Source organism: Schistocerca americana, chromosome 1, assembly GCF_021461395.2.
Source record: "Schistocerca americana isolate TAMUIC-IGC-003095 chromosome 1, iqSchAmer2.1, whole genome shotgun sequence".
NCBI lineage: Eukaryota > Metazoa > Arthropoda > Insecta > Orthoptera > Acrididae > Schistocerca > Schistocerca americana.
Genome location: NC_060119.1, coordinates 675,632,055 through 675,655,965, shown reverse-complemented (window position 1 = coordinate 675,655,965; position 23,911 = coordinate 675,632,055). Strand labels below are relative to the sequence as shown.

The window sequence follows — 23,911 nt, the reverse complement described above, 5'->3', positions numbered from 1 at the left end:
TAGACCTCAGAGGGAGCAGCGGTATCGACCGATCGCCGTGTCCTCCTCAACCGATGGGCGCCACTGGACGCGAATATGAACGCAGAACAAGCATAAATTCGATCGCCGTCGCTCGTGACTGCAGCTAAACGGATCGGGGAACTTAATTTTTGATGCGTTCATGGACACATCCAAACACGTTAGCTCCCTCCTACCATTCTAGGAGTTGGGAGACATGGCTTCTGTACCCCTCCCTTCACCCCACCTCTCCCGCACCTTCAGGTACGCCCATGTGTAGATGCGTTCATGGACACATCCAAACACGATAGCTCCCTCCTACCATTCTAGGAGTTGGGAGACATGGCGACTGTACCCCTCCCTTCACCCCACCTCTCCCGCACTTTCAGGTACGCCCATGTGTAGATGTATACGCTGTTGTTACCTGTGTTGCAGGAGTACGTGTTCCGCTATCACGGACGCAAGATGGCGGTGCTGGAACCGCACGTGTTCGCCCTGGCAGAGGCGGCATACAAGTCCCTGCAGAGCACGTGCCGCAACCAGTCGACCGTCATCTCGGGGGAGAGCGGCGCCGGCAAGACCGAGACGACCAAGTTCATCCTGCAGTACCTCTGCTCCGTCACCAGCAACGTCAGCACCTGGGTCGAGCAGCAGATCCTCGAGGCCAACACCATCCTCGAAGCCTTCGGTCAGTGCTCAGAATACAACACTTCTTATTTAAATGCGGTACATACTTGCTACAGCAACATGTAATCTCGACAGACAAAACATTGGTCCCTGGAACACTGGGTTTCCGCAGCAAACGAATAAGTGCTCCGCGAGAAACTATTAATAACATGGAGTTCTCTTTTTTCGACATTCTTTAAAAATGTTGTTATTAGTGAGGAAAGGATTTTAAGATTCAGCATTTTTACTAAAATATGATTATTTTCACATAGATATGTCAATACATGGAATGTAGTCAAATTAAATCGGGTGATGCTGAGGGAATTAGATTAGGAAATGAGATACCTAAAGTAGTAAAGGAGTTTTGCTATTTGGGGAGCAAAATAGCTGATGATGGTCGAAGTAGAGAGGATATAAAATGTAGACTGGCAGTGGCAAGGAAAGCGTTTCTGAAGTAGAAAAATTTGTTAACATCGAGTATAGATTTAAGTGTCAGGAAGTCGTTTCTGAAAGTTCGGACAAGAAGAGAATAGAAGCTTTCGAAATGTGGTGCTACAGAAGAATGTTGAAGAGTAGATGGGTAGATCACATAACTAATGAGGAGGTATTGAATAGCATTTGGGAGAAGAGGAGTTTGTGGCACAACTTGACTAGAAGAAGGGATCGGTTGTTAGGACATGTTCTGAGGCATCAAGAGATCACCAATTTAGTACTGGAGGGCAGTGTGGAGGGTAAAAATCGTAGAGGGAGACCAAGAGATGAATACACTAAACAGATTCAGAAGGATGTAGGCTGCCGTAGGTACTGGGAGATGAAGAAGTTGCACAGGATAGAGTAGCGTGGAGAGCTGCATCAAACCAGTCTCAAGACTGAAGACCACAACAACAATGTCAATACAGGCATTTGGACACATGAAATGAAGCCACATAAGCACAATTTCTTGATCCTCTTTGCAAGATTACTACACTTTCATGCTTAAGCACCTTTTTTACCTGCAGTTTTAGTAGATCAGACACAACGTTTTTTAACTTCTTGCCCAGGATCTTAAGATATTATTTAATCAAAAGACAGCAACAGTCAGTAAATACTAAAGTATAACTTACGAATTACAGTATTTATGAACTATAGTATTTATTCATATCCCTAACAACAACGACCAACCTCAGAAACAATAGCCAACCTAAGTAACAGTGGTTAATTTGCAGCTGTGAAATCAAATAAAATTTAAGCAGTGAGGCTGCAACTTTGAAACCAAAGGTTCTCTATAGGATTCAGGTCAGGAATCTGCGCTGGCCAGTCAATTACAGGGATGTTATTTTCGTTTCGTAACCACTCCACCACAGGCCGTGCATTATGAACAAGTGCTCGATCGTGTTGAAAGATGCAATCGCCATCCCCGAATGGCACTTCAAGAATGGTAAGCAAGAAGGCGCTTAAAACATCAACGTATTCCTGTGCTGTGATAGTGCTACACAAAAGCCCCTCCATGAAAAGCACGACCACACCATAACACCATGGCCTCCGAATTTTACTGTTGGGGCTACACCCGCTGGCAGATGATGTTCACCGGGCATTCGCCATACCCACACCCTGCCATCGGATCGCCACATTGTGTACCGTGATTCGTCACTCCACACAATGCTTTTACACTGTTCAATCGTCCAGTGATAACACTCCTGACACCAAGCGAGGCGTCGTTTGGCATTTACCCGCGTGATTTGTGGCTTATGAGCAGCCGTTCGACCATGAAATACGAGTTTTCTCACCTCCCGCCTAACTGTCGTAGTACTTGCAGTGGATCCTGATGCAGTTTGGAATTCCTGTGTGATGATCTGGACAGATGTCTGCCTATTACACATTACGACCCTCTTCAATTGTCAGCGGTCTCTGTCAGTCAACAGACGAGGTCGGCGTGCTTTTGTGCTGTACGTGTCCCTTCACGCTTCCACTTCACTATCACATCGGAAACAGTGTACCTAGGGATGTTTAGGAGTGTGGAAATCTCGCATACAGACATATGGCACAAGTGACACCCAATCACCTGACCACGTTCGAAGTCCGTTGAGTTCCGCGGAGTGCCCCATTCTGCTCTCTCACGTGGCTAATGACTACTGAGGTCGCTGATATGGAGCACCTGGCAGTAGGTGGCAGCACAATGCACCTAATATGAAAAACGTATGTTCTTCGGGGTGTCTGGATACTTTTGGTCACATAATGGATGTTCCTGATTTGTCAGGCTCCCTAGTGCGCCTCGACTAGCCCTTATATCACCCACACTAAATCCCATAACATATGTCTACGACTTTTGAGCAGCAGGTGGCATATCAATAGCCCCTCAATTTGCTAGCTCTATCGTCTGTGGCTTCAACCTCATATAGGTACCTGAAGGAATTCATGAACTTTTTTCCTCTCTGAACTCAGACCATTATGAAGATCAGAGGCGTGATGTTTGCGTGATATCTCCCGTTGATGACATAATTTTTTGTCTGTTGGCCAACTCTCCGAAACGAAGTAAGCTAAATTTATCTACGAAAAAAGCCAGAAAAAGATTAAATAAAGCGAAGTGTACTATTGTGCAGTTTTATTTTTGCAGTAATACGCTTTGCTAGGTATTAAAGTGGCGGAAGGACGTAAACGAAAATCCAGTAAGGTAGATACTGTTATCCAACTACATGAAGAACAATCTGATCAAATTTTATACACAGGTAAGCCAAAATGAAATCAACGCTGATATTATTCTGATGGACCTTTTTCTACTTTTTGGAATCAGTTTCTTCTAAAATAGTTTACTCAGATTTAGTCATCTCAGGTATATAATTAAGTTTACAACGACCTGAGGAAATAACTGTTCCATAACATTTTGCATCTTATCGTACAGTGTGTACGATGTTCCATTTTAATGGCTTTAATAGCCCGAGAGTAAAGCACGATTTCTGGATGCACTAGTACTTCTATTAAAGATATAACCTTCTTAGATTTTATTCCTATGATATGCATATACAATATCAGCCACTTTTTAAGGTCTTAATTTTTTACGCAAATATGTATTTAAATAAACATCTGAATGTCAGTTTCTTTCGCATAACTTCCTTTTTCTCACAACAAAAATGTAAATAATGCTTCTCCTCGGCACTTGCAGGACAAACTTCATATTATCCACTGAACAAAATTTCCCTGTTGCTCTCCTCAGTCCAGTCGCTGCCACAGTGTTTATTGCAACTGTGAGGTGCTTCATCCTGCATAAAGTCCGCATTGCTCAGAATAGGTTCCTTAATTATTGGTAAGTCGCGAAGTATGCTGCAACAGCGTTTCCAGTAAGACTCACAGTTGTTTATTTTTCGTAGTTCTGTGTCTGGTCTTGTATATGAGTATGCTGACGAGTCCATAACACACACAAACATAGATTCAGTTCGCTTTGTTGTGCTTTTTAATTCAATCTAATAATACATTTTCTGGACTATTGAAATGAGTTTTGAAATCTTAGTTTAATACAAATAATTTTTCTTTAATCAACATGGATTTTAATACTTTCTTGTTGTCAAGAAAGAAAACTAGGAAAAGCAACCAAATGATTGTAAAAAAAAATAAAAAAAGACATATTTCCGAACCCCACCTTAGCCACTCATTTGCCATATAAATGGTATTAAGAAGAAGCCAGTGTTGGCCCTAAAAAGTTAGCAACACTGTCTGGTGTTCTTACTGAACAAGCCGTAATAGACCAAATGGATAACTCCCACCCCTCGAGTCTTTTCAACGACGGAGTCGTTGCAGGTGAACCTTATAATCAATTGGTAGAGGAAGTTAAGGTACTCGTGGGAAGTTAAGGTACTCGTGGCCTGCCTAGGGAAAAATACCGATATTCACGTAAACAATCTGCGAAACGGTGATTTGGACCCCGTATCTCACAAAATAATATGGATAAAGAGATTCACATTGTTAAGGCAAATAGTTTATAATGACCTCTCAACGACTGTTGAAAAAAATACAATAATTACTTTCATAACCGAAGCTGGTGTGCAGTAACTATACGTTAGGACAACCAATAAGATGATCATAGTGCACGACTTGTAATTTTTTAATTCAGTGCTCTTATAAATATGTGAGTGGTTCCTGAGACGGCACATTCACTAAGAAGCTCTTGTTTTCTTTGACGCTATCTTATACGTGAATGCAGTTATCTTAATTAACAGTTATTCTGTTTAGGAAACTATAAGCTAATCCCGGCTAATGTTAAGTGTCATCTTTCACTTAACACAGTTGTTTTTGTAATTTTTTTTGTAAAGATTAGAATTATTTTGTAAAGCACTGCAGATAAAATTACCAATATCTTTTTATTGTTTTTTTTTTTTTTTCAGGCAACGCGAAGACCGTCAGAAATGACAACTCCAGTAGGTTTGGGAAGTTTATGCAAGTTTGTTTCGACAGCAAATGGATGATAAAGGGTTGTATAATACAAGACTACCTGCTGGAGCAGTCAAGGATCACGTTCCAGAGCCCCGGAGAAAGGAACTACCACGTTTTCTACCAGCTGGTTGAAGCGGCCAAGGTGAGCCAATACACTGCCTGTGTCATTATGTGAGCTTCTCTTGACGAATGTCTGTGCTTCATAGAAAAAGCGCAGAGGAAAATATTGGTGAGAGTTGGTCAACCTTAAATACTCTTTGGATGTTATGTACTGAACAGAAGTGATGTATGTCACTGAACAGACAGACTGTTTCAATACGTACTTTACAGCTTCGATATATTATAGCTTCCGGACTACGTAACGTATACGAAGTTTTTTTTTGTTGAGATTATGTGATTCACACACTCGAAGAGATTTTGTTGGTTTAGTCCAGGGATTCTCAAACCGGGGTCGCGTGAACATTTTTGGGAGGTCGCGTAATGATGTGAAAGTAAAGTGTTTTTTCGTAATTTTTAATCTCATCACTTACTTTAGGCAACTGTGTTTGCATTGTGCTGTAAAAGATGAATAACTGTAACCACTCGCTTCTTATAACCATTCACACGACCCTAGTCTACCTTGTCACCCCAGCTGACGCTGAGGTTCAGTTGACTGACTATTCCAGCACAGGATGTTAATTTTGCAATAATTTAGCGATATAGCAGCTTTGAGTACAAATTAATAATTGGCTGAGTGATGGATTGTGCGCTCTGTCTCTCCCCCTTACCCGGAGACTGCACCTGGATGCGGTGCAGCCCCCCTCCCCAACGTTGGAGAAGGGCCGCCTCTGCAACGGTTGGTCGCAGTTTTTTCACTGGTTATAAGAATGAATGGAATTATTCTGGACCAAAAATTCCCATACAATAAAGAAAAGTTCCTCTATCGAATGATACAATACGTCGACGTATTTTGGATATTAGAAATGACCAGTGGGAGCAAAAATTAAAGCGGGCTCGAAATGTACAATGCAGGTGGATGAATCGACTGATGCTCCAAATATCACGCAGCTGTTGGTATTATGTCAGGTATAGTAATGCTGAGAGAGTGCACGAAAAATTACTATTGTGTGTGTAAGTTATTAGCTGGGCATGTTATAGGTGACCAGATGTTTAAAACAGTGAACGAACTTTTCTGTGAGACAGGCTTTGAATGGAACAAATGTGTTGGTGCATGAACCGATGATGCAGTGGTAATGATAGGAAGAATACCTGGATTCCATGTTAAAGTTAAACCGTCAAGCAATGTTCCTACTACTTCAGGTCTCTGCAAATTTGAATTTCGTATTACAAAATGCAATTAATGTCATAAATCCTGTTAGCATAAAAAAGAAAAAAGGATGAAAAAACACTTTGTAATTTTTATTTCCGCCTTGACGAATTCCGTTAATAACATCTTTCCATCAAACCTAGTGATTTATCTTTTTTTTCTTCTTCTGTTTGTGCAATTCTCATAGAAATTTCATGTAGTATGCCTAGAACAGCAAGAGATCTCCTTCCTTTTTTAACGTGAAAATGTGCGGTATGCAGTTGGTCCGGAATGATTTGCCTGGAATTGTCATGTTGACAATGCAGGCAGCATATAGATCGCCGATCCCACGCTTACGCGTACCATGACCACTGTCGTGAATATGTTCCCCTACAGAGTTGAGAAACTGTACCTGAATTATTGTTGTGGACCCGGGTTTTGAGAATGCGTGACTGAAATGTCTTCGAAGCGAAAGAATGTAATTACTTCCATGGAGAAAAAGTTGATTGCAAAATGACAGTGTTGTCGGTTACACTACGATGACCGATTACGAAATTTGGATAGCCGTCTATTGTGTTACAGAGGGCGACAGTGATGCTGAAGTACACAACAAAGTGACATTTCAAGGGAAGAAATAATATCCCTTACGGAGACAATGGCACGGGTGGAAAGAGTTGTGGTTTACCTAGAACGTCAATCAGAAACTACCCCAGCCGAACTGATGTTCGTGAAACGTCTACGCGATCGTACTGCTCTCAAACGCCATGTAAATTTGAAACAAACTTACACAATTCTGCAGTAAATAAACGTGAATGGACTACAGTCTCCGTGCCAAAACAGTTCTTCTCGTTAATGTCAAAATGAAAGATTTGTATATTGTACGTATTAGAGTTTTTGCGTTTGTAGAGTATTTTTGGTCATCCGGATTACAGCCTGTCCCACCTAATCTGGATTATAGTTACAAATGTACCGCTACAGTACTTGAGTTACGGTTTACTTTCTTCGACAATCACTGCTGCAATGGTGATATATCCACTGTTGAAAGTTGGCGCGCTGGACATCATTATTTAACTTTTCAGTCGTGTTTTGTGTCTCGCTGTTGTTATTCTCGTCATCAGTTAGACACGTTTTTTGCTTGTAACAGCTTTTTAAATTATGTCGCTTCATCGCGGTATTATTAAAGACAGATTTTGTGCGTTCTGGAGAATTCAAATATGGAATCAAATTGCGACTTACCGGATTCAGGTGGTGATTTTCTGCCAGAGACAACTGACGCCGAAGGTACTGAGGTTGAAAAAGAGAACCGTCAGTAGATGTCTTTCCATCTCAGTTCTCTCCACAACTTTCTCAAGAGCCAGCTGACCAACAGTGAAAATGACTGCTACAGATGGTACGGAACAGAATGGAAAGGCGCTAGCACGCCGTCACCTGCAAGAACAGCTGCGTTGAACATCGTGAATAACACAGGGCGGCCGACTGCGTATGCCTGCCACTGAGTGGACGATTCTGTCACCAGTGCCTTCCTGTTTCTTTTTGACGAGTTGATGCTAAATCAATTAAAAAATCACAAATAATCAATTGCTCGGAATGAAATGAAAAACACCGCTTTCACCGTGTCGTTTGAGAAAGTGGAGGCTATGACTGCTATCACGTACGCCAGAAGTGCTTTTTGTGCTAGAAGTGTTACGTTGGATGACCCTTCGCTCGCTCTTGGAGGGCTAATTTTATTAGGGAGAAAATGACAAGAGTTAGACACCGCGAAACTAGGTGGAATTTCCTCTGTTACTGTGGCCCAATAGATCGCAAAGATGCTGTTTGCGTAGTTAAAAACACTTTTAATTTTATAAATGTAAAAAATCATTAAAGAAATCACAAATAATAAGAAATTAAAAAATCACAAATAAGCAGTTGCTTGGGGCAGCAAGCTGAGAGCAGTGCTAGAGTAGGGTGACCAAACGTCCCGGAAAACCGGGATTGCCCCGGTTTTCATCCCTGGGTTCCGGTGTCCCGAAAATTTGTTTCGGGACGCTCAAAAGTCGCGGAATTCAGTTTTTAAGTACATTTCGCGAAACTTTCTCAAATTTTTGGGATTTCGCTATATTAAAGGAAATACAACACAAGAAATTAATATATTTTAGCTTATTTGTCTAAAACCTCCATTGTCCCATACTAGTAATCACAGTATCAGTATTGATACACTCAGGCAATAATTTACTTTGAGCGGTACTTAGGCCTACAAGTAGTAAATTGTATTATTGTGACAGAGCTATGAAACCGTCCGATTGTCGCGCCACTTACTCACACACTCATTGTCAGAACAGTGTAGTAGTTGATGTTTTGTCAGACAAACTGCAATAGTTTTTTCTCATATTAGTGATATTATTGCTGCAGTACTGTGAAACGCAATGCCGAAATGTGCCTGCAAGTTCAGTGACTGTTATTCCAAGGAATGGAATTTCATTAAGAAAGGTCGTTTTGATTACGAAGCAGAGTGTTCTGTATGTAACTGTTTTATTAGTATAAGTCATGGTGGACGTTCCGACATAGTTGGTCACATTAGGTCATAGAAACACATTAACAGATACAGTGCACCGAGCTGCAGTAAAACTCTACAAACTTATTTTGTGAAACATCAGTCAAGTGAAGAGACGAAAGTTCGAGCAGCCGAGCGTACACTAGCCTGCCACACAGTAAAACATCATCAAACTTATAGATCTAGTGATTGTACTAATAAGCTTAACAGCATTGTGTTTGATGATTCTTCCATTGCAAAAAAGTTTAGTTCAGCAAGAACTAAAGTGTCAGCCTTAGTGAAAGGAGTTATTGCTCCCCAGAGTGTAAAGGAAAGCCTCGAGTACATCAAAAAGTCTTCTTTCTGTGGGATATTCACTGATGGCAGCAATCATAAGGCCACTAAAATATTTCCGTTTGTTGTTCAGTTTTTCGATATTAATCAGGGAATTCAGACCAAACTTTTGAAGGTGAGTTCCCTACCTAATGAAACATCTGACAAAATTTCAAGATTTTGTATGAATACTATCGAAATGTTTGATTTTGAGAAAAATAAATGTGTGGCATTTTGTGGAGACAACACCAACACAAACTTTGGTGGTTTAAAAAGACAAGGCAAATGCAACATATTTACCAAATTAAAGGCAACATTGCATGAAAACATTGAAGGCATAGGGTGCCCTGCACATGTTTTACACAATAACGTGCAGACATCTGCTGGCAGTTTAAGCTGTGATGTTGAAACTATCGTCATGAATGTATACTCACACTTTTACATATATACTGTTAGAACAGAGAGGCTTAAGGAGTTCTGTGATTATGTGGGAACTGACTATATGAATGTAATGTGCCACTCGAAAACTCGCTGGTTATCACTGTTTCCAGCAGTTGAAAGAGTAATCCGCCTGTTTGAACCGTTAAAAGATTTTTTTCTTAAACGAAGACAAAGCCCTAAAATATTGGTTCAGTTTTTCAGTAACTCTTTAAGTGAAGCCTACTTATGGTTCATTCGCAGTCAGCTTAGCGCTTTGGAGCATGGGGTAAAGGAAATTGAGGGAAGCACGAAAAGTGTAATAGAGGTAAATGATGTTTTGAAAAATACTCTGGAAACTGTTAGTAAGAGGAGAGTACATCAGTCCATTTCTTTTAATGTTAAATCTGTCCTTAAAAGAGCAGAAGTATCAGAAGCAGCGGAAAGGAGTTTTAGAGAAGAAGTTAACAAGTTTTATGACACTTGTGTAGAATATCTCAGCAAGTGGAGCGCCTCATATTTACCCTCATCACCGGTGTTTGATTGGATGTTACTGAAGAGAGTGCCAAAATGGGAAAGTGTTGAAGAGACAGTTTCTTATTTGAAGAGTAAGGAGATTGAAATCGATGATTCCATTCTCTTTGATCAGTTCGGCATACTGACAAATTTTGTTGAAGAAAGTCTTCACAAGTGGAATGATGGAAAAAAAAAAAAAAAAAGAAAAAGAAAAACGATATTGGAATGTCATGAGAAGTGGGTGAGTTTTTTTTAAAGCTGTGATTGTCTTCAGCATTACTCTGAGTTGGTAATAATTGCAAGGTATTTATTTGCAATCCCAGATCCCAGCCCATAATGCCAATGTGGAAAGAATATTTTCGTTCGTGAATATCCAGTGGACTGATGAAAGAAACATAATGGAGGTGGACTCTCTTGAAGCAATCCTGCAGATCCTGTACAACTACAAAATGGATTGTGCCAAGTTTTATCACTGTGTCTCAAAGAACAAAGACATGATCAAGAAGGCTGGAGGCAGTGAAAAATACTGTTTTCTCCAAGGACAGTCAATTCCATCTACAACTGCTCAGTAATATTAAAGCTCATGTTAATTTTAATTGATTAAAAGTTGAATGGCTGTAAAATTTTGTAAAATCGTAATACATTTCTTTATTACTGTATATGTTTATTAAATGTCATTAATCATACAGATAATCTAAATTATATCAATCTTTTGTATCCTCTTATTAGTTATAATAATCGGGTTAACAAAATGTATCAACAAAACATTAATATTTAAAATTAAGAAACCTGGGTACGTGTGGAATGAGGTGTCCACTGGCACCCGGGTGAATGTGTCCTGGTTTTCACCGAAAAATAATTTGGTCACCCTATGCTAGAGGTGCAAAATTTGTACACGGGCTTTATCACAAGCAGTAGCGAAAACAACCCGTTTCCATGCTCACCAGATTTAGATATTTTTGTGAAACACTTACTAAGAGCCTAAGGAACTGCAACTAATGTGTGAGGGAGCGATGGAAAGGGATCACCAAATGATATGTTGCTTGTGTGAAAAAATGGATAGGGGTGGCATCAATGATGTTATCGCTTGAGTGCACTGGTTGTACTTGACGGCAACAAACTTAAAATTGTTACAATTGATACAGGCTCAATGGGTCATGTAAATGCACAGATAGCTTATTAAGTGTAAAAATAAGAAACGGAATAGCTGAATTACCTGTATCTGATCATAAAATGGTCAAGAGGATATAATATTGTACGTTCTAGTGTTAGACGAGGCATTACCATTGCAGGGAATTTAATGGGAACTTTCCATCAGGTGCTATTTTCTGATGAATATGGCACAAAATAATCAAATAAAATGTATAAGCCGCAGTATTGATCAGATTTTAATTTATTAGAATGGACAATCGCTTTCGACTTTGCCCATTCTTTCGAAAGGTCATAGCGACCTCATTTCATAGAGGTGGTTGGGAGAACCACAAATGGTTCAATTATTATGACTGAATGTGCATTTGGATTGTTGCCGACTAGCTTCGACTATTTGGTAAATCTTTAAAAGTTATACGGCAGTATCATACAAGCGAACTAGTGTGCTGCCTAGAAACCATATTTTGGTGACAGGGTAGATTGTCAGATTCTATGCAGAAGTCCGGTCTGGTCTGGTTTTTTATCCAGTTACGTTGATATTGGTTTGGCCTCTTCACCATTATGCAGGCACCTGTGACGTACAGCCCAATACAACTGCAAAGTTGCCAACCATAGGGAAGAAAATATGCACTGCTGAGGAAATACTAATGATAGCAACTATTTTGAATATCTAAGACAATCAACACGAACAGGTAACTTTGGATGTGCCCCAGGGAAATGTGTTGGGACCCTTATTATTCATATTGTACACTAATGACCTTGCACACATTATTAATAGTAACATCAGGCTTCTTGTGGATGATGCAGTTATCTGTAATGAAATACCATCTGAAAGAAGCTGCAACAAATATTCAGTCAGACTTTGATAAGATTTCAAAGTGGTGCAAAGATTGGCAGCTTACTGTCAATGTTCAGAAGTATAAAATTGTGCACATCACAAAACGAAATAAAGTAGTATCTTATGACTAAATCAGTGAGTTACTGCTGTAATCAGCCAACACATACAAATACCTAGATATAACACTTTGTGGGGATATAAATGGAATGGTCACATAGGCTGAGTCGTGGGTAAAACAGGTGGTAGACTTCGGTTTATTAGTAACATAATGAGAAAGTGCAATTTGCTTACAAATCGCTCACGCGATCCATCGTAGAACATTGCTCAAGTGTGTGGGACCCAAACCTAATAGGGCTATTGAACATATATGGAGAAGAGCAGCATGAATGGTCACAGGTTTGTTTAATCCGTGGTAGAATGTCACAGTAATATTGAAGGAACTGAACTGGCAGACTCTTGAAGACAGACGTATACTATCCCGAGAAAGTCTATTAACAAAGTTTCAAGAACCGACTTTATATGATGACTCTAGGAATATACTATGATCCCTTCGTATCGCTCACATAGGGATCGTGAGAATAATTACTGCACGCACAGAGGCATTGAGTCAATCATTCTTCCAGTGCTCCATACGTGAATGGAACGGGAAGAAACCCTAATAACTGGTACAATGAGACGTACCCTCTGCAATGTACCTCACAGTGGTTTTCATAGATGTAGATGAATTGCTCCGACTGGGGCTGACATGTGATGACCGAAACCAGAGGTCCATCAGGCAACTTCTAGCGCGTTTTCTGTATTCTCTACACCTTTGTTACTTCCACAGTTACATTTTCAACTTCTGCGGCTGCAAGTGTTTTTCTGTCTTTGTTGTGTGTTCACATGTTGAAAACAAAGGTTAAACAGACCGCCTAGACCAGTTGAGGTCCTTTAGCACTAATTTTAGCTGCTATAGTTTATTTTCTTTGGGGCGTGTAACTGTAGTATTAGTATTTTTATTATTATTATGGTTTCAGCACCAAAGAAGAGAGTTACAAAACAGACATTTAGGGAAGTGGCAAGAGCAAGAACAGTTTAATGGTTGGTTAACTGCAGAGCCCAAGGACAGTTATCGGGTTCACTGCAGGATTGCCTGATGTTAGTTTGAGTGCTGGAAGAAGTGAACTTTTGAAACACGCGAATCGCGACTCGCCCAACGGTAGAGTGTCACAATTTACTAAACAGACTGCTTGTATCATGGGTACATCAACCTACTACAAGCACCACCAGTCTTAAGCTCGAAGAGGACACCAAAGCTGCTGAAATAAGACTGGAGTCAGTATTAGCTGAGCACTCACTATCGTTGCCAACGGTAGATCATATACATGAGCTCATAAAAGACATTTTCGTTGATTCTACAGTTGCCGAAAACTCTAGCAGGAGCAAGCTTCCCAAATAACACCATGAATATTTTGCTTGAAAACAATGACCGTTCAGTGTCCAGAATTGTTAATAAAGGGAAAATGTTATTAGCCAATACCTGATTAACTTTTTTCTTTTTGTGTTTCATCAGTCTATAATTTTTTGCTTTCTAGGTGAACATAGGGACGTTGCACATATCTTGTAGGAAAAATGAATTGGCAACACTGCTCAACTGTCACATCCTTATTAAACTAGACCTGCAAGAGATAACAAGCCGATTCAATTATGTCTATACAATACGTAGCCATGAAATGGATTTTCGTCATTTTTCTGAAAGATATAATTGAGTGGCATGTCCTCTTTGCTAAAATATAATTCTTTTACTAAGCTGATTGTCTTGAAGTTGACCTCAATGTCTTCTTTCAGGCATATGATGGTTTTGGGTACTTTCTGTATGTAGGAATAAACGTTTTCTACGTTTGTTCAGTTGATGATTTACTAGCTGAGAAATGAAACAGTTTCTTCATTGAATCTTCGGAGATGATTGGTTCACAAAATATGTCGTTCAAAAGGATCCACAGGTCTCTTCTTTCAATAACTAACCATGATTACTCCTTAAACTCTCTTGCCATCACTTTTCATATAACACTTTTTCCTGCCAGGTGTGAGCACTGAGCAGACAGCACAAAGACTATTATGCAGGTATATGTACTGGTAATTCAAAGAATTTACCCATTGGCACAGATATTCAGTAGAAATTTTTCGCATTGTTCTCGCATAAATTGTCATTTAAATATTATAGCGTTTGCAAAAATATTTGTGCTAATGGTTTTACAAAATTAACACATTTATGTCTTAGTTAATTTTAAGTACACCAATGTTAAATATATAGGGTATTTCAGAAGTGATGGTTAATACTGGGGGATATGACAGGAATGATCATTCAAAACAAAATAGTCTACATCTACATCCATACTCTGCAAGCCACCTGACGGTGTGTGGCGGAGGGTACCCTGAGTACAGTAAACATGGGCTCTAAAACTTATACCTTAAGACCTATGAGCAATGCTTGATTTCCAATTCTATGAAACAAATCTCCTCTACTGCAAGCTCTTTGCTTTCTATATTTTGGGAAGTGGTAGCATGGATCAAAACAAGAATAATATCCAGTACACATGAGCTCTAAAATGCATACCTTAAGAGCTATGAGCCCTTGTTCATCTTCGCTACTTTGAAACACAACTCTTCTAATGGCTAAGTGCTCATAACTTTTACTTTTAAGGTATGCGTTTTAGAGCACATGTTTACTGGACTTTTTTTCTTGTTTTGGCCCATACTACCACTCCCAAAAATATGGAAAGCAAAGAGCTTGCAGTGGAAAAGATTTGTTTCACAGTATGGAAGATTAAGAATTGCTCATAGCACGTAAGGAACATGTTTCAGAACCCATGTTTACTTGACTTTTTTGTTTCGAATGATCATTCTTGTCATATCCCTGAATATTGACATTGACCATCACTTGTGAAAAACCCTGTGTATTCAGTGAAATGGTAGATAATTCACAACCTACAAAAATCGATTTTTGTACAACATTTCTATTTAATTTTATGTGAAGAAATTGATACCCACTCGTATTGTAAATTTTATAATATGTGTTAGGTTTGATGACATCACGGAGTATATATACAATTGAAACTGTAAATTGATTTTTTTCTTACTGTGTAATATCATGAGACAGCATTAACTAATCTCAAGTGAGGTATTGTTTCATGGAGGAATTCACAAAGATAGGAGAGATCACAATATAGTGAGTGTTGTATGGCACTCTGGTTTCAGAACAACAAAGAGCTGGCAGAGCAGCTGAGGCTGAAGCCAGCCGAGCACTACCGCTACCTCGACCAGTCGGGCTGCGTCCGCATCGACGGCGTGTGCGATGCACGCAAGTTTGATGCACTGAGGCTCGCTTTCAACGTGCTGCACATCCCAGCAGAGATGTGCGATGGTATTTTCAGCGTCCTGTCCGCCATCCTCTGGCTGGGCAACATGAGCTTTGAGGTATTGTCTTCACTTTTATTAATCTTTTACATTTTTGATATGGTGTTAAGAACAGTGTCCGCTGCTGTCACTGTTATGTGTTGAAGGTACCAGACAGTGTCATTGATTTAAGGACAAAAATGAGACAAGAGGGACATCAGCAGCAGCAAATTAGAGTAAAAAAAGGAAGTCAGAATGTCCACATGAGCAGTGATGATGCATGTTTTTACTGTGTGTTCTAGCATATGAACAGAGGCCTTGTATATGGTGATTGTGAAGATGTGTCTTGTCCCAAGAACTAAATTTGAGAGGAAGTGCACAAACGTTACTGTACCTCAAAGGATTGATAGTTATCTGTTCAGTATTATGTTAATATAGATTACTTTGAGAGCTAAAAGTAATCATATTCTACTAGCATACACAAAATACATAGTTTTAAATTGTTAATAATATGATTAAGGGTATCATTTTTTTTCAGTTAAGGATCTGAAATTATAACTTCATGTTGCTAAATTCTGTGTGAGTCTAACTAAATGATTAATAAAAACAAAGATGTGGTGACTTACCGAACGAAAGCGCTGGAAGGTCGATAGACACACAAACACAAACATACACACAAAATGTTGTTGAATTTTGTGTGTATGTTTGTGTTTGTTTGTGTGTCTATCAACCTGCCAGTGCTTTCGTTCGGTAAGTCACCACATCTTTGTTTTTATATATAATTTTTCCCACGTGGAATGTTTCCCTCTATTATATAAATGATTAATAAGTTAGAAAATTAAGCTAGAAGAAATACGAAAGATATTTTAATCATATACCTACTGACAGAGAAATTTATGAAATAGAAAAAAAAAAGAAAGGAACCGCTGAAAAAGATCCTGTTTGTTGTTAGAAAAATTGGAATGGTACTTCTACAAACTGAAAAGTATATAAACTAGAAAAATCAGTTATTCAACTTTGATGATAATTATAACACTTTCTTTCCTTACAGAACTTCACAATTAGCAATATTAATGGATGTATTGAATTATTTTCATCTTTTCTATATTTTAAATGTGCACAGTTAAAATTCTATGGACATCTTTTGAAAGATGGACTTCTTTGTTGCTTGTGTAATGTGCATCCCAGGCCCAACATTGAACTATATTAACGAGAGGAAAGCTAAAAACACACTCAAATTGTCTGGCAGGACCAATTTTTAAGAGCTTAGGACTGAATTTTGCCATGTTAATGTTCAGCTGTGCCAACTGTGTTGCAAAATTCGCTAACTCTAAGACTATATGCTATTCTGTTTCCCACATCATAGAAACTGAGTAGATGCCAACTCATGAAAAGAATGTATTTTCAACTCTCAAATGTCATATATTTTTCCTGTTATCTAGCATAGAAATTAATATTTTGTCTTTCCGACTGATGCTTTGGGGTTCATAGGTGAACAAAGTTACACTGTAACTTGGTTGTGTTACACAAGTCTACTACACTTGCTCTTCTATGTAAAACTAAATGTTCTCTCAGCAAGTTGTAACAATTCTGGTTTATACAAAGACAAATATTCAATCTCTACATAATGCAACAATAAGGAACACACAGTCATAGAGTTATGAATCCCGGAACCCAGATTCCACTGCTGCAACACTAAATAGGATTATGTACAAGTGATTGTGCAGTATTTTTAAGGCATTCGAAATAATACCATATTGTTAACATAAAATTAGCATAATTTCTGATGCATCAAAATAGTTGATGTAATTTTGTTTAAATAAACTGCACTTTACATATTACAAATTGGCACAAGAGTTTCATATACATGTTCTGTTCCATTATAGCCTACTGTGCACCATTGTGAACTTACATCACATGTTATCAACAGGGATTATTTGCCTCAACGTTCTTATCAAATCTCACCTAACAATAGTTTATTGATGTATCTCCTACCATACTGTGTGCTGTGACATTTTACTGTGTGGCATAGCACCTTTTCTGTTCATAACCTTGTGTAGCACTGTGCAGTATGTCATAAATTTTCATTGTTGACAGAAATCTAAAATTTATATGTTTATAATAATATTTAATGTATTTCCTAAAATGAGCTGCTGTAGAAAACTGGTTTTGAGATAATGGGCACAAGTCAGGGTCTGCAACTGCAGGAAATTGAAAATCTGATGTATCAGTAATTTGAGTCATGGTATTAATCTGGAGATAGTTGTGAAATCTCACAGCTATTTTGTTATTCACCTCAAAACCTAGGCACGTTCACAGTTCATGTCCTCTCATTTTTAGTCAGTCCTGAGACTAATACCCCAGCCATGTATGATTTCTTGCTTGTGGCTTCATATAACATTGGCTTGAGAACGACAATAGTATGAAAAGGTTAAATATGACTCTCAGGTTTTCAAATCTTGCCTGGTGCAGTTCCTAACAAACGGTCTTTGCTTATCATCCTGTCCCATAAGTCTCCCCTGACCCAGTGCTCTGGGTGACTGTACCAAAGTCTACCCTTTTTCCTAAACCTCACAGGTTCTTTTCCCTCATCCCTCTTCCTTCACCCCTCTTCCTTCACCCCTCTTCCTTACCCTTCAACCCTTCTGCCAGAAGAAGGAGCCACTGGCTCTGAAAGCTAGCAATTCTGTGGATGTTGGGTCTCCTGCTGCCACTTGGTGGTAGATTTTCTAGCTTTTCAGTTACTTATATTTTCAAAAATTGATTATTTTTGTCGAAAAGAATAGACTGCAATTCACTATACAGAGGAGATGTTGATTTGCAGATGGCCTAAAGAAAAAGATTGCCACTCATTTGAGCTTTCAGTCAAAAGGCCTTCATTTAAAAATAGAAAACACAATCTCACACACAAACACAACTCTCAGACATGTGACTACTATCTCTGGCTGTGGAGGCCAGACTGCATACAGTAACTGCATCTGATGGCAGAACCAGTCTGTGGGTGATGGGAGTAAGGAAGAGGCGGGCTTGGTGAGTGGAAGGGATAGCAGGGTAGAGGTGGGAGAAGGTGTACTGCTGCCTGTGGGAGCATGCAGGAACCTGGTGGACATAGGGTAGGCCTGCTAGATGCAGTCAGGATATTTGAGGGGGGAGAAGGGGAGCACAAAAGGAGAGAAGTAGAGGAGAGAAAAAGACTAGGTGTGTTGGTGGAATAGACGACTGTGTAGCACTGTAGTGTGAACAGGGAAGGGGATAGATGGGTAGAGGACAGGAACTAGCACAGATTGAGGGCTGTTGGGGTAATGGGAATGTAGCATATATTGCAGGTAGAGTTCCCACTCGCACAATTTAGAAAAGCTGGTGTTGGTAGGAAGGATGCAGATGATGCAGACTGTGAAGCAGTCATTGAAGTGAAGCACATTGTGTAAGGCAGCATATACAGAAACTAAATGATACAGCTGCCTGTGTCAGTGGCCATTCATGTAGACAGACATCTTGCTCATTGTCAAGTCCTTGAAGAAAGCAGCACAGTGACTGCAGCTTAGTTTATAGATCACATGCCTGCTTTCACAGGTAGCCCTTTCCTTGATGCTGTAAGTGATGCCTGTGACTGGACTAGAATAGATTGGGATGGAATGGTCTATGGGACAGGTCTTGCATCTAGGTCTATTGCAGGGATATGGGCCATGAGACAAGGGGCTGGGAGCAGGCATTGTGTAGGGATGGACAAGGGCATTGTGTTTGTTCAGTGGACAGTGAAATACCACTTTGGGTGGGATGGGAATGATAATTGATAGGATATGAACTCATTTCAGGTAATGATGTGAGGTAGTCGAAACCATGGTTGAGAACGAGATTTAGTTGCTCCAATGCTGGGTTGTACTGAGTTACAGGGGCTCCTTTGTGGCCAGATGGTAGGAATGCTGGAGGTGGTAGGTGAGTGGATGGGCAAGGCAGCAGAGATCTGTTGCTGTATAAGGTTGGGAGGGTAATTTTGGTCTGTGAAGGCCTCAGCAGGACCCATGGTGTACTAGGAGAGGACTGCTTGTCACTACATATGTGATGGCCATGGGTCAATAACCTGGAGGGAAGGGTTTTTTTGATATGGAATGGGGGGCAGCTGTCGATCTGGAGATATTGCAGGTGATTGGTAGGTCTGATGTGTATGGAGGTACTGATGTAGCCTCCTTTGAGGTGAGGTCAACATCAAGAAAGGTGGCTTATTGGGTTGAGGAGGACCAGGTGAAGTGAATGAGTGTGAATGTGTTGAGGTTATGGAGGAATTTGGCTCGGTTGTCCTCACACTGAGTCCACACCATGAAGATGCCATGAATGAATCTGAACCAGGTGTGAGATAGGTTGGCATAGTATGGTGCCATGCAGATGTACATTGCTGTACCACGATTTGTTTGTAGGTGATTACTTCAAAGGTTATGTGTGTGAAGGGCATTGATAATCTTGGCATTTACACACACACACTCTCTCTCTCTCTCTCTCTCTCTCTCTCTCTCTCTCTCTCTCTGATTGTAGGTGAGGCTATAGTTGGTCATGATGTCCAGAAAGGGGGTTGTAGGTTTGATGTCAGTCTAGGTGTTGGGAAAATGGCAAGGCTAAGGCATTAGGGATGTTAGTATACAGGGAAGTGGCATCCTTAGTGACACATCAGCCTTGATGTGTGGTATAGGAACAGGAACAGGAAATCTGTTTGTGGACTAGGTTTTGATTTCCCATGCCATGTCCTCGTGCAGACTCCCAGTTCTCCCACCATCCCCAAGATTCAGCTACAATGGAATGTCCCCCTCATCACCAATTATCACCTTGGACTGGAACACCTGAACCATGTCCTTGACCTGAGCTTTGATTATCCCTCATCCTGCCTTGAACTGAGACATTGTACCCAAGATCCTTTCCACCCCTCCTAAAGTGGTGTTCTGTCACCTATCCAACCTACACATCATCTTATTCCATCCCCATGCCACTCTCTCTCCCAACCCCTCATCACAGGGATCATATACCTGTGGCAGACAGAGGTGCAAGACCTGCCCAATCCACCCACCCACCACCTCATACTCCACTCCTCTTACAGGCTTATCCTACCTCATCAGAGGCCAGCCCACCTGCGAAAGCAGCTATGTAATATACCAACTGTGATGCAAACACTGCACAGCCTGTTATTTTGACATGACTACCAACCAACTGTCCACCAGGATGAGTGGCCAATGCCAAACTGATCCTACCCTCCACCAACAGCTTCTCTGAACTACACAGAGAGGGAGTTATCTTTACAACACATCCTCCACTCCTGTAATCGTCCTGACCACACTGTCACGTGATCCTCTGTCCCCACTCCTTCCACCCAACAATTTCTGCTTTCTCTGCCCTGTCACCCCTTCCCAGTTCAAGTCCTCACATTGCCTTCAGCGTTTGCTGCTGCCCACAGGCCACTACAGTGATGCCAAACTATACACCTGCCAACCCTCCCTCCTGCATTCGTAACCAGCAAATGAGGTGCCTCCCTCCGAGCCACTATCCACCCCGCCCCCCAAGTCCCTCTCCCTGCCTCCTGCCTCCCTCCCACTCCACCTACCCCACCTGACACTATCCCTAGCACAGCCAGTCGTACTGCAAAAGAACATTGGAACTATCAGTCTATCTGGCACAATGCAAGGCCATAGGTGTGTGTGTGTGTGTGTGTGTGTGTGTGTGTGTGTGTGTGTGTGTGTTTTACTTTAGTTTGTCAAAGGATAAGTCCAAAAGCTAGCATTTACATTCTATAAAAACTTTCTTAAATATTTTATTCCAATTTAAGTACTAACACAAGCTGTATACTTCCATTTTTGGTCAATTATCAGTTCAACATAATAAACATCAGCTCCAACATTAAAACTACATGTTTTCGTAGCTCCATTCACATAGCAAAGACATGCCATCCTCTGTTACATATGTGTCTCTTCATCATCAAGTCACGTTGTCTTGATTCAACTTAGCCTGTTCCAGGTTGGTTCTGATCATCAGTCTGAATGTGGTTTTCAGACGTGTCATTCTCATGACAATTTTAGGTAGAAAATTGTAACAGTAATTAAGACCAGATACTGTTATTGGCTCCTGAGTGCAAATAAATCAATGTTAATACACAGCTTCACAAATTCTTCTAAATAGAAATGGAATGTAAGACAACAATACCACTCTGTGTGAATTCTCTCTTTTTTGTAAGTTCATAAAATTGTGTACGGTTGCCATTTTTTCCAGATTAAAAGTTTGTCTTTGCTGTAAAGCACAGGTGATTTAAGCTCACTTGTAGCACTGATTAACAGCAGGACCCCTATTCATCAATATGTTATCATATTTTTTAAACATATTATATAATTTCATGTGGCATGTGAAGTACAATGTTCCAAATTATGGAAAATCTGGAATGGAATAACAACAAAAATATGAATTGGATAGATGGGTACTCACCACTCAAGGGAGGTGTTGAGTGGCAGATAGGCACCTTTAAAAATTAAGTTTTGGATAATATTCGCTTTTGAAAAAAGTCCTCTAGCATAAGAACACACACACACACTCTCTCTCTCTCTCTCACTCTCTCTGTGTGTGTGTATGGGGGGGGGGGGGGGGACTATTGTGATCTAGCCTGGGGTGAGTAGTAGGGGTACAGAAAAAGCATGAGGTGGGGGGAGGGGGGTTAAGCAGGGTAGGGGTTGGGGGGAAATACTTTAGTGGTGCCTGTGAGAGTGTGTCAGTACATGTCAGGGACATGGATGATGGGTTGCTAGTTGCAGCATTAGGAGAGATGCCCTTAGGAAGGGGTGATGTCAAAATGTCCCTGTCCACATGAACAATCACTACCAAACTGTGACCAAGAGAAAGCTGGACCACACAGTTGCTGAGCATGATACCCTTCACAGCCCTTACCATTGGATTTGTTCATACTAACAGTAGCTTACCTAAATTGTGCTATTGGGAACTCTCTGAGCAACATTCTTTTGTGCCTTTAACCACATGGCCTCAGCCTTCACTAGTCCCTCTCCTCCACCTGCCTCTATCCCTTTTCCTGCTACCACTTTAGCCTCATACTTACCTCCACTTGACTTGCATTCAAGAGGACAACAGTTCAAACCTGCACCCGGCCATCCTGATTTAGGTTTTTCATGATTTCCCTAAATCACTTCAGGAAAATGCTGGGATGGTTTTTGAAATGGCACGGAGCATTTCTTTCCTAATCTGATGGTACTGATGACCTCACTGTTTGGTCCCATCCCCCAAACCAACCGACCAACCAACCATACATACTTTGTTTCACCAAAGTTCTTCAGCGTAGTCCTTTCCCTTTCTCTGCTTCTCCCCATTATCATTTTCCTCCAGCATAGCATCTCCTGATGCTATACCTAGCTGGTGGCACTAGAGCATTTTCCCCAACTATATCTCCCTCTCCCACCCCACATCTATTCTGTACTCCCACAGCCAAGCTTGCTATCACACAGTGGGGTCACAGCAGCTGGAAACAGAAATATTTCAAGACTGTCAAATAGTGAGTACAAGTACCATCTGTATTTTATCCCAGTGACGTCCTCAACATCATTTACATGTGGTTACTCCCAACACTGATCACTAGCATGTGAAAATCAAGTTTGATATTGTTTTCTACAATTATTAAGTGGTAAGAACAAAGGATGGTAGAGTGTGTGTGTGGTATTATGTGGTATCATCGTTAAGAAACCATACCAGCCTGGTGCTGGTTACAGTCTAACACTGCCAAACCACCTCTTACATCAAATTTGAAAACTTACATTGCAGACTAACTGTTGGCAATCAAAACAGCCATGAAAAATTTTTCTTTACAATAACGCCATTCCCTGTATTTCTAACAGAGAATTACATCTCAATGTAAGTAGTTCTTTTAACTTTTTAGTATGTTTTGAAATAGTTTCTGTTATTCTCATTTTATTTACAGGATATAGATGGTGAGAAATGTAAACTTACAGAAGAGGACATAGAAATCTTATCAGTAGTTGCAAGTCTGTTGGGTCTACAGCAGGAAGATCTAGTACAAGTGGCACTTTTACGGCAAATTAATGTACGAGGCAACATCACCGAAATTCCACTGAAGTTGCAGGAGGTCAGATACAAAACTTCTCATCATATGTGTGGTAGGATGTGTACTTCTGAAGATGTGCTTTATTTATTACTTCCATCTATTCTGTTGGTTGTTTCTTTAAATAAAATCTCTTACATTTACAGCTAGCTTGAAAATGAGTGTACTAGATCTTGGTTCTTCTGTCACATTACCTTGAAATCTGAAAATGTAACAAAACATAGTTAATACTAAATTACAAGATATATTATGGCTCTGTTTGCATGTTTACAATTTTATTGCAATGATGTATACATAGAAAAAAATCTGTGATGTTTTTATTTT

The 23,911-nt window shown here is 40.2% G+C and overlaps 1 protein-coding gene across 1 annotated transcript in view; it reads left to right on the top strand.

The window, feature by feature from the left end:
* The first annotated feature begins 339 nt into the window (after positions 1-339).
* The window catches only part of LOC124590493 (myosin-I heavy chain), a 219,827-nt gene continuing 196,255 nt past the window's right edge, over positions 340-23,911 (top strand). The window contains exons 1-5 of the mRNA XM_047131657.1: positions 340-348; positions 433-685; positions 5,019-5,209; positions 15,355-15,573; positions 23,447-23,611. Of these exons, the coding sequence (XP_046987613.1) occupies positions 340-348; positions 433-685; positions 5,019-5,209; positions 15,355-15,573; positions 23,447-23,611 (837 nt within the window). The remainder of the gene's footprint in view (positions 349-432; positions 686-5,018; positions 5,210-15,354; positions 15,574-23,446; positions 23,612-23,911) is intronic.